Here is an 11,969-nt window from a genome sequence, read left to right as displayed (position 1 = left end):
AAAGAAAGAAAGAAAGAAAGAAAGAAAGAAAGAAAGAAAGAAAGAAAAAAGAAAGAAAAGAATGTTATAACATAAAGAAAAAACTATTAAAAATAAAAATATTAAAAAGTAATTTAAAAAAAGAAAGAAAGAAGAGAGCAACGAAACCAAAAAAAAACCACACAGATAGAACCCTAGGCCAAATGGTAAAACAAAAGCTATATGGACAACATCACAGAAAGAAGCATGCACATAAACACTCACAAAAGGAGAAAGAGGAAATATATACGTATATATATTTATATATATAAAAAATAAAGGAAGAGAGCAACCAAATCAATAAACAATTCTACCAGTGATAATAACCTCTAAATAATAAACTAAGATAAATATCAAACCAGAAACAAATTAGATGCAGAAAGCAAACCCCAAGTCTGCAGTTGCTGCCAAAGTCCACCACCTTGATATTGGGATGATTCATTTTCTATTCAGGTTTTCCACAGATGCAGGGTACATCACGTTGACTCTGGAGATTTAATTTGCTGCTCCTGAGGCTGCTGGGAGAAATTTCCCTTTCTGTTCTTTTTTCACACAGCTCCTGGGGTTCAGCTTTGGATTTGGCCCTGCCTATGTGTGTAGGTTGCCTGAGGGTGTCTCTTCCCTGCCCAGACAGGACGGGGTTAAAGTAGTGGCTGATTAAGGGGCTCTGGCTCACTCAGGCAGGGGGGAGGGAGGGGTACGGAATGCGGGACAAGCCTGCGGTGGCAGAGGCTGGCATGACATTGCAACAGTCTGAGGCATGCCATGTGTTCTCCCAGGGAAGTTGTTCCTGGACCATGGGACCCTGGCAGTGGCAGGCTGCACAGGCTCCCAGGAGGGGAGGTGTGGATAGTGACCTGTGCTTGCACATAGGCTTCTTGGTGGCTGCAGTGGCAGCCTTAGTGTTTCATGACCTTCTCTGGTGTCTGCGCTGATAGCCGTGGCTCGTGCCCATCTCTGGAGCTCATTTAGGCAGTGCTCTGAATCCCCTCTCCTCGTGTACCCGGAAACAATGGTCTCTTGCCTCTTAGGCAGGTCCTTACTTTTTCCCGGACTCCCTCCCGGCTAGCAGTGGTGCACTAGTCCCCTTCAGTCTGTGTTGACGCAGCCAACCCCAGTGTCTCACTGAGATCTGACCTCCGAAGACTGAGCCTCAGCTCCCAGCCCCCACCCACCCCCGGCGGGTGAGCAGACAAGCCTCTCAGGCTGGTGAGTGCTGTTCAGCACTGATCCTCTGTGCGGGAATCTCTCCACTTTGCCCTCTGCACCCCTGTTGCTGCGCTCTCCTCCATGGCTCTGAAGCTTCCCACCCACCCCCTGGCTCTGCCAGTGAAGGGGCTTCCTAGTGTGTGGAAACCTTTCCTCCTTCACAGCTCCCTCCCAGAGGTGCAGGTCCTGTCCCTATTCTTTTGTCTCTGGTTTTTTTTCTTTTCCCTACCCAGGTATGTGGGGAGTTTCTTGCCTTTTGGGAAGTCTGAGGTCTTCTGCTAGTGTTCAGTAGGTGTTCTGTAGGAGTTGCTCCACATGTCGATGTATTTCTGACGTATTTTGGGGGGGGAAGGTGATCTCCATGTCCTACTCCTCCGCCATCTTGAAGGTCCCGTTTTAATGCTAATGGACGTTCACTTGTTCCAGTTTGGGGACTATTATGGGTAACATTCCTTTCAATGTTCTTGTATCAATACATGTTTTTGGAACACAACTGTATGCATTTCTGCCAAGTAGATATCAAGGAGTAGAAATTATTAGGTCACAGAGAGGTCTATGTCCAGCTTCAGTAAATACTATCAGTTCTCCAAAGTGAATGTATCAATTTACCCTTATACTAAAAGTGTATTGAAGCTTTCCAGTTATTTCACATCATTAGCACTATTCTCCATCTTTATAGTTTTAGCCATCAGGTGGGTATGTCATTGTGATTTTAACTTGCATTTCCTTTTGACTACTGACTTTGAGCACTTTTTATGTTTACTGGTCATTTGGATGTTCCTTTTTCTGTGGTGTGCATTCAAGTCTTTTACCAAATTTTAAAATTAGGTTGTTTTTCCTTATTGATCTGTAAGAGAGCTTTATATCTTCTAGATCAGCACTATCTAATGGAAATACAATTTGAACAAATGTCTTAATTTTAAACTTTCCAATAGCTACATTAAAAAGAGTAAAAAGTAGCATATGAAGTTAATTTTACTATATGTTTTATTTAACCAATTATATCTAAATATCATCAGTTCAACATGTAACCAATACAACACTATTAAAGACATAATTTGTACACTTCGTTTTCATTCTAAGTTTTTAAATCTAGTGTGCATTTTTCACTTATATACATCCCAATTTGGACTAACCACATTTCAAGTGCTCAATAGCTACATATGGGTAGTGGATACTTTATTGTATATTGCAGGTTCAGATGCTTTTTTGCTTATATATTCTCCCATATCTTGGTTTTGTTGTTCACTCTCATAATGATACCTGATACATATATATTTTTAATTATTATTTTGAAAGTTTCAAATTTAAAGAAAAGCTGCAAAAACAGTACAAAGAATTTCCTTATCCCCCTCACCCAAATTCCTCAATTGTTAAATGTTACTTCTCTGTCTCTCTTTCCATATATACATACTTTTTCTGAAATGATTCCCCCTTCTCCCTGAAAACTCTACTGTTACTCTCCCAGAGATTCTCTCATAAATCATGATCATACAACCGTACCAATCTGAAAATCAACACTGGTAAACACTATCATTAAATCCACAGACCCTATTCAGATTTGCCAGCTGTCCCAACTACATATTTTTCCTATCTCATTCAGGATCCTATCCAGGAATAAATGTTGCATTACATTATGTTCATCAGTATCCCTCAGCCTGAAGTAATTCCTCAGCCTTTCTATGTCCCTCATACTCTTGGTAGGCATACATTAACTTTGTTTCTGTTAGTTTTCATATGGGATATATATTCCATCCTTTTACTGTTATTTCTTTAGCACTTAAAAATACCATTCCATTGTCTCCTGGCTTCTCTTTTTTTCTATTGAAGAGTTACCCTCCAGGCTTCTTGTTGCTTCTTTAAAAGTAACCTGCTTTTTTATCTGGCCAATTTCAAATCTTTCTTTTTAGGTTTTCATCAGTTTTACTATGATATGACCAAATGAAGTTTTCCTTGTATTTGTTTTGCTTAAGATTGTAACATTTGTTATTCTCTGGTTCAATGTTCTTCATCAGTTCGGAAATATTCTTAACAATTATCTCTTCAACTCTTGCATCTGCCACATTCTTTCTCTCTCCATTCCTTGTGGAACTCCAAATACAACTGTGTTAGAACTTTTCATTGTTTCTCATCTGTCTCTGTATATTCTGTCTTTGCCTCTCCAGGCTTCAGTCTGAGTACCTTCTTTTGATTAATTTTCCATTTCATTAATTTTTTTCACCTTTTATAATCTTCTGTTCTTCATACATTCAGTTATTACTTTTGGTGACAGCACTTTTAATTTCTACAATTTTTATTTGCTTCTGTTTTTACTTCTAAAATTCTCCATCTTTTCATTTAGTTTCTTAAATACAATTATCAGCTTTTACCAATTGCTGTATTGATATATTACTGTTAAATCCAACACATTTTTATTTATTTTTACATCTTTATTGGAGTATAATTACTTTACAATGGTGTGTTAGTTTCTGCTTTATAACAAAGTGAATCAGTTATACATATTCATATGTTCCCATATCTCTTCCCTCTTGCGTCTCCCTCCCTCCCACCCTCCCTATCCCACCCCTCTAGGTGGTCACAAAGCACCAAGTTGATCTCCCTGTGCTATGCGGCTGCTTCCCACTAGCTATCTATTTTATGTTTGGTAGTGTATATATGTCCATGCCACTCTCTCACTTTGTCACAACTTACCCTTCCCCCTCCCCATATCCTCAAGTCCATTCTCTAGTAGGTCTGTATCTTTATTCCTGTCTTACCCCTAGGTTCTTCACGACATTTTTTTTCTTGAATTCCATATATATGTGTTAGCATATGGTATTTGTCTTTCTCTTTCTGACTTACTTCACTCTGTATGACAGACTCTAGGTCCATCCACCTCACTACAAATAACTCAATTTAATTTCTTTTTATGGCTGAGTAATATTCCATTGTATATATGTGAAATGAGACAAAAATCTATTTAAAACATTATACAGAATGTTGAATCTACTTATCCCCATTCAATTAGACCACTGCAAAAGAACAAGTGGTTCCCTAGAATCATAATTCTTACAATGGCCTCATACATAGTCAAATGAGGAAAGCAGATAACTATCTCATAAATCTGTAACAGATAGTCTCCATAAATATCAGGCATCTTCTTTATGCTATCACTATGGTTAGAAATATACATGACAGGAATTGCTGAATTCTTTAAGGTCTTCATCAAAAGTGGCTACATATAAAACTTTGTCTAACTATTCTTCTGTTCTAAGTGGTCACCTGCAAAGTTTCCTTTGCACATGATTATCATTCAAAATAATCCATCATTTAAAGATTCAACGATTCTTGACAATCCTTGGAGCTACCTGAAATTCTGCTTAGCTTCTGAATTTTACCATTCCACAAATAGTAATACAGGAGATATACATAACATACAGACAGTCTATCTTTGACTGTACTATGTCTGGATTGACTTTAATGAAAAGTTGATACATTTGCATCAGTCTGGATGAAGGTGGGCCCTGTTGTGTGTTATATGAGTAACATAAACATAAAGACTGATGGGGAAATTTTATCTTTCCCTGAGTACACTGGGATCTCTATTGGTTTTGTTTTTAGGGTCTAATCTATCTTTTTCTTTTAGCTTCTTACCTCAGAAACCAAGAATTTGCTTCATGATCACAAATTTCCTTGCTTTCTTTTGCTTCCTATGTTCATGCTGCAATCTTCAGCCTTCTTCTAAAATCTAAAGCCAAGTACAGGTATTTTAAATTCTGCACTTGATCTTAAAGCCCACACTAATCTCTGGATTTCCTTTGGGTTTATTTCTACTTTTTTTCTTTTTTCTTTTTTGTAGGAGTGGTTGTTTTATATTGAATGCCAAACATTTTGCATAAAAAAGTTATAAAAATTATTTGAGGCTCGGATGATGTTATGCTAATAGATGAATTACTTTTGTTTCTGGTACGCAGTAAGGGTAGAAATAGATCATCTTAATGCAACTGGGGACTGAGATGATACAAAGCTGAATTTCAGGATTTTTTGAGAGCTGCTCTAGTTCTTACTTACTTTTATTCCTGAGGTGTATTTCTTTAGAGTTCTAACTAAAAGTCCAGGGTGTTTTCCAGTCTCCTCTCCCCCATGGTCAGCCTAATTTTTGCTCCCCATCTTTCAGAGACCATCTGCTCAAGTTTCTGCTCAAATCCTCCGCCTCTCCACCAGGTTTTTAAAAAATTATTATTTTTTTAATTTATTTTATTTATTTTTTTAATTTATATTTTTATACAACAGGTTCTTATTAATTATCTATTTTATACATATTAGTGTATATATGTCAATCCCAATCTCCCAATTCATCATACCACCCCCATCCCCCACCCCACCGCATTTCCCCCTTGGTGTCCATATGTTTGTTCTCTGCATCTGTGTCTCTATTTCTGCCCTGAAAATTGATTCATCTGTACCATTTTTCTAGGTTCCACATATATGCGTTAATATACGATATTTGCTTTTCTCTTTCTGACTTACCTCACTCTGTATGACAGTCTCTAAATCCATCCACGTCTCTACAAATGACCCAATTTCGTTCCTTTTTATGTCAACCAGCTTTTTAATTAGCGAATGTTCAAAGGGAACAGCAGCATCAACTGTTGGGCTCACCACTTTGGGCTACCCCTCCCTCCGGAATCTTGGTCCTGCAGGTTCTTTCTTCTTTGGTATATCTCTGATGTCTTGAAATATATATGCTTTATTGAGTCTGTTTTTTCTATCTCTTCTCACCTGGAGGATTATCTTGAAGCAAACCAATCTACCAATGAGGGAATATGTTGCCATAATTTCAAAGTACTTTGTGAGACATGTTTCATGTCACTAATAATGTAAACACTAATTTTCAAAAACCACTGTATTAAAAATGTTAATATTCCTTAAAATATTAAAGAAAATGAAAATTATCAAATTAATACTACATCTCTTTACATTTTGTTTACCATAATTTTTACTGTAATTATATTTTGAGTGGAAAGGAGGCTTGAAGCAAATTGTGCAATAATGTTGAGACCATATTTTTATTCCAATTAAGCTTTGTTTCTCATAAGACCTTCTCCTATATTACTGGGCTTTCTGCATTATTTGGTTAAAAAAAAAACCTTCTTCAATGTTGCTATATATGTCAGATAAAATCAGTTATTTTTGTAGAGGCCAGGAAGACATTTGAATGTTATATATGACTTGACACAATTCACTGTGTAACTGGGCAATGAGCTACAGGTATCCAGCTTCCCTGGCCCATTGACCAGGAGCATCACCTCAGTAATTTTTAACAAGCAAAACACTTCTACAAGTTTCCAAAATATCCTCTAGGACTCAGTATTACCTCTTTTGGAACCCCTATATTAGAGCTATAAAATCATCCCTGTAGACTGTGCTAGCCTTGGGTATGTGTGGATCCCAAGATCATCCTTAGAAGCCAAAGGTAGAATGTACCAATCACACTGCATCCTGTTGCCTCTCACACCTGACAACTCCTAAAGTTATCCTAAAATCAAGTGATAACAAGTTAGTGTTAATATCTAGGACAAAGGTAAAGAAGTCATCATACACTCTGATATTTCTTCTTGGGTTAGGATGGGAGTGCTCCTAAGCTAGCTAGATACTATTTCAGTAAAAATAATCTCTTGCATTGTCATCTACCAAGCACCAGGCAATGAACTGCTTTAATTCTGTTATCTTAATCTTCTCAACAACCCTATAAAGAGGAATTATTGTTCCCAATTTAGAGATGAGGAAACTGTGACTTAAGTAACTACCCCCAAATTTAAACTATTAAGCACTTCTGTGATTCCACTGCACTCTTACTGTTCCCCTAAGGATTCCAGACCTTTTAAAGCCTCGAGCACCACTTAGGGGTAGAAGGAGGTAACCTGATGGGAATTGCTTGAAGAAAAGGGAAAATGTGTCTAAGAGAGGCCTAATACAGAACTTTCTGGGCTCCATTAGGTCCCCAACTCCCCTCTTCTGAGCGTTTCCCAGGAATCCCACCCCCATAGGCCACCACTGCAGAGACTGTGTTTTCCTACATCCCTGAACCTAGTAGCCTGGATTTCAGGGCATCCTGAACATGGGGGTACCTCCTTCTTCAGCAGTGCATTTCTGGTGGCCCAGCTTCCAAAGCTTTTCAGCCTACAACCTCAGATCCAGCAAACCCCCTACCTCTTGCCCAGCTGCAGAATTTTCACTCCCCTGGGCTCCTGGCCTTGGAGGTGCAGTTCCTGCCCCAAGGGTGGCTCTGCAGGATTCCCCACTTGCTGAGTAGGCTAGCTCAGATGCGCTCCTCTCTGGGAGCTTGGCAGCTGGGGCTGACCAGCCCCACCTCTGTTTCCTAGGCAATGCAGTACACAAACTCTGGCCCTGGTGGCACTGCTGAGATGTGCTTCAATAAAGCAGGTAAGGAGGTCTGTAATGGAGGAGTCAAGAGTAGAGGCAAGAGGAAGAGTAGGGAGGCTGTGAAAGAAGGGCGAAGGGAAGGAAAATGCGCTTCACCCCCTTACATGGAGTTGATCTGGTTTTTGTGAAGAGCTGGGCCTGCTCTTAAGAGCTCTGCCCCGCCTCCCTACACCCCACCCGCCCCTGAGCACTCACTTAGACCAGGGGTCTTCCCTCATGTGGAGTTTCTCCTCTTTCTTGATCTTCAGAGCCGCTGGTTAACTACTCCTTTGGAACATGTCAACAGAGGAAGGTCTTTCCTCACTCCTGTCCCCCAAGCTTGTTGGGGAACAAGTTTCTCCCTTTTAGGGGAGAGCCCAACAGAGGGCCTGGTTGTTACACAGCAGAAGATGTGAGTATTCACCTTCCCTTAGGTGGGTCTCAAGGTATCTAAGGATACCCAAGTTTCCTGGGAGAAAAACTCTATGGGATTTGTGACCTTCAGGGTCCCAACATGAGAAATTGCCCTCTGAAACCAGCTGTCAGGGCCAATATCAGAAATCAAAGGACAGTTGCTCCCTTTTTGCCTCCCACCAAACGCAAGCCTTGGCCTCATGCGGTCCCCAGTACAGTCCTCACCAAAAGAGACTCTATTCCTACCTCCAAAGGCAAGTGACTCAATAGCTCCCCTTAGTCCAAATCTGGACTGTGGCTGTGCTGGTAGGTCAGTTTATGAAATCATATAATCAGACTGACAGTTGCATTACAGCAGATTCATCTCTGTGGGGCTCAGAGGAGTGGATTCACAGGAAGTAGAGAAATGTCATTCACTCTACCTATCCAGCCACATTCCTTTGTAGAGTTGCCTGGGTTACTTATGTAATTGCTTGCATGGTCTTGATGCAGAGGAATCAAGAAAGAGCAACTGTGGCAGAGAAGATTCAGGAATACTCTAAGTTCGCTCTGTTTTAATAACTATAATGTTCTCTACGTATGTTTTTTCTTTGTTTTCTATATACTACCGGAAGAGGTATGGCTTGGCATACAACCTCTCTAAGATCCCGACCAGTATAAAAGGACATGCTTTTGGAGCCAGAACAGCCGTGAGGTTTAAGCCAATTAACAAGGTGAGAAATGGCTGAATGTGCTTAGATTTTAGTGTGATCCGTATTGCTGTGTGTATTTGCACTGGGGAGCAAAGCTGGAGGTTATGTAAAGAATATGCCCTGAAATTCAAGAAAAAAAGTCATTTGGGCAAAAGCTACTAAGAAGCCTATCAGAAAAGCTTGGATGTTAGCATTTCAAATGTGTGTGTGAGTATCCTGGGAGAGTGGATAACAATTCTCAGAATGAATGGTACCAAGGCAAGCCTTCAGTCTTGAGACACCTGATGTTAAAATACTGGAAGCTTTGTTTATATGCATCATATTATCTTGTCAGTTAAAAATAAAATTGAACTTCTTCACCCTTTTGTGTGATTGGACTTCAAGTCTTCAGTATAGGCTCTTAATCTCTTGTTGGACATTTTCTTGACAATTAAGCTCAAGGAGAGGGATACTGGCTCTAAAAGAATCTCTGAGTGGGATGGTGGGATGGTGGGATGGTGGGATGGTGGGGGTAGTAGCTGCAATAAGTTACCTTGGCTCTCTACCCACCATAGGTTTATTTCTACATCCTAAGCCTTAGGTACATTTAGGTAGCTGAACCATACCCTTATCTTAGTTTTCTACCTACTATAGGCTTGTTTCTAAACCATAGCTGATACATGAACAGGAAAAGGATGATTTTGTTTTCTCTGCTTAGAAGGCTTTTCATGTGTGTGTGTGTGTATGTACATATATATATATATATATCACCCTCTAACATATTGGTCTTTTTCTTGGAAACAGGATATGACACCTTATCCAGGCATGTACCAGACAGTCAATCCGCGAGAGCAAAAACACAAACACAATTTTGCTCCATTTAATTCTTTGCTGCCTCGATTTAGGACATACTCAAAGGACTCTTGCTATCCTGGGTATGTGTCACTTTTTCTGGTGCACTTCAACAAATAGCAATAGGAAAGGAAGTACAAAAGGGGGTTTCATCCCAACCATGCCCTCTAAATAAGGAAGCATCTATCTTTAAAGATTCAACCTCTTGCCTTCCAGGTCTCTAGAATTATAAAATTGTAGAGTATAGTGATTCATTCAGTAAATATTTATAAAAGGCCAGGCAGATTTGTAGGTTTCAGAGATTTTGCATTAAACCCAACACACAAGATTCGTGATGTCTTATATTCTAGATTCTTATATTCTTATTCTTATATTCTTATATTCTAGAGCTTATATTCTAGAGTCCAAACAATGAGAAGCAAATAAACAAGAAAATATCAATGGTAATAAGGAGAGTGACCATATTATTTGTTAGTCAGACAGTGACACTTCTCAGAATGAAAGGGTGTCAATTATACCAAGATGGTAGCCATAAACTAGGGCTGTCATGGGTGCATCAGGAAGTCTGGTGACCTGGTGATGTGCTGAATAAAATCAAACAGGATGATGATATCATACAGAGTGGTGCACTGGAATCTACTTTGGCAAGGATTGTCAAGATAGGTCTTTTTGGGGAAATGACACTATCTGAAATCACAATGACAAGACTGAGCTGGCCCTGTGAAGATCTGAGCCCAGAGCTTCTCAGAGAGGAGGAATAGTGAGCGTGAATGCTATAAGCTGGGAAGGAATTTGGTGTGAGGAAAAAAGAAAGATTAGTTTGGCTAGAGTGCAGTGAGCAAGGAGGAAATGAGAACATAGGAGGAAGGGTGGGACTAGAATACGTAGGCCTAGTAGACCAAGGGAGGAATTCTAAGTGCTTTAGGAAGGCTTTCAGAATGTGTGGAATTGTAGGGCAAAGGGTCAAGGTCTTTCTTTCTTTTTTTTTTTTTAAATTTAATTTTATTTATTTAAAATCTTTATTGGAGTATAATTGCTTTACAATGGTGTGTTAGTTTCTGCTCTATAACAAAGTGAATCAGCTATACACATACACACGTTCCCATATCTCTTCCCTCTTGCATCTCCTTCCCTCCCACCCTCCCTATCCCACACCTCTAGGTGGTCACAAACCACCAAGCTGATCTCCCTGTGCTATGCGGCTGCTTCCCACTAGCTATCTATTTTACGTTTGGTAGTGTATATATGTCCATGCCACTCTCTCACTTTGTCACAACTTACCCTTCCCCCTCCCCATATCCTCAAGTCCATTCTCTAGTAGGTCTGTGTCTTTTTTCCTGTCTTACCCCTAGGTTCTTCATGACATTTTTTTCTTAGATTCCATATATATGTGTTAGCATACGGTATTTGTTTTTTTCTTTCTGACTTACTTCACTCTGTATGACAGACTCTAGGTCCATCCACCTCACTACAAATATCTCAATTTTGTTTCTTTTTATGGCTGAGTAATATTCCATTGTATATATGTGCCACATCTTCTTTATCCTTTCATCTGATGATGGACACTTAGGTTGCTTCCATGCCCTGGCTATTGTAAATAGAGCTGCAACGAACATTTTGGTACATGATTCTTTTTGAATTATGTTTTTTTCAGGGTATATGCCCAGTAGTGGGATTGCTGGGTCGTATGGTAGTTCTATTTGTAGTTTTTTAAGGAACCTCCATACTGTTCTCCATAGTGGCTGTATCAATTTACATTCCACCAACCCTCAGAATGGGAGAAAATATTTGCAAATGAAGCAACTGACAAAGGATTAATCTCTAAGATTTACAGGCAGCTTATGCAGCTCAATAACAAAAAAAAACCCAATCCAAAAATAAGCAGAAGACCTAAATAGACATTTCTCCAAAGAAGATATACAGAATGCCAACAAACACATGAAAGAATGCTCAACATCATTAATCATTAGAGAAATGCAAATCAAAACTACAATGAGATATCATCTCACGCCGGTCAGAATGGTCATCATCAAAAATTCTAGAAACAATAAATGCTGGAGAGGGTGTGGAGAAAAGGGAACACTCTTGCAGTTTTGGTGGGAATGTGAATTGATACAGCCACGAGGTCTTTTTTTTACTGGTGAGAAATCCAAGGATCAGAGAGTGAGTGTAACTTTCTCAAGGTTGTAGTAAGGAAGTGGAGATGTTGAATCTTGATTCCCCCATCCATTCTATGTGTTATTTCCACAGCAAAGAGTCCACACCAAAAGACAAAGTGTTATGAACAAAGGCAATTATTAAATAATCCCATTATCAAGAAATTTCACCTGGTTCTGCTTTGCTGTCCCTAGATTACTGATAACTTTAAATTAGCACTGCACTTTTATCCTCAATTTTATA

The 11,969-nt window shown here is 39.3% G+C and overlaps 1 protein-coding gene across 1 annotated transcript in view; it reads left to right on the top strand.

The window, feature by feature from the left end:
- Window positions 1–7,600: 7,600 nt before the first annotated feature.
- PIFO (primary cilia formation) overlaps window positions 7,601–11,969 on the top strand; it is a 5,395-nt gene continuing 1,026 nt past the window's right edge. The window contains exons 1-4 of the mRNA XM_029226966.1: window positions 7,601–7,653; window positions 7,902–8,044; window positions 8,661–8,759; window positions 9,522–9,652. Coding sequence (XP_029082799.1) covers window positions 7,635–7,653; window positions 7,902–8,044; window positions 8,661–8,759; window positions 9,522–9,652 — 392 coding nt within the window. The 5' untranslated portion in view covers window positions 7,601–7,634. The remainder of the gene's footprint in view (window positions 7,654–7,901; window positions 8,045–8,660; window positions 8,760–9,521; window positions 9,653–11,969) is intronic.

Source organism: Monodon monoceros, unplaced genomic scaffold (assembly GCF_005190385.1).
Source record: "Monodon monoceros isolate NGI ecotype Baffin Bay Population unplaced genomic scaffold, NGI_Narwhal_1 Super_Scaffold_18, whole genome shotgun sequence".
In the NCBI taxonomy this organism is placed as follows: domain Eukaryota; kingdom Metazoa; phylum Chordata; class Mammalia; order Artiodactyla; family Monodontidae; genus Monodon; species Monodon monoceros.
Note: the sequence above shows the minus strand (reverse complement) of the source record. Positions and strands in the feature narration are given on the sequence as shown.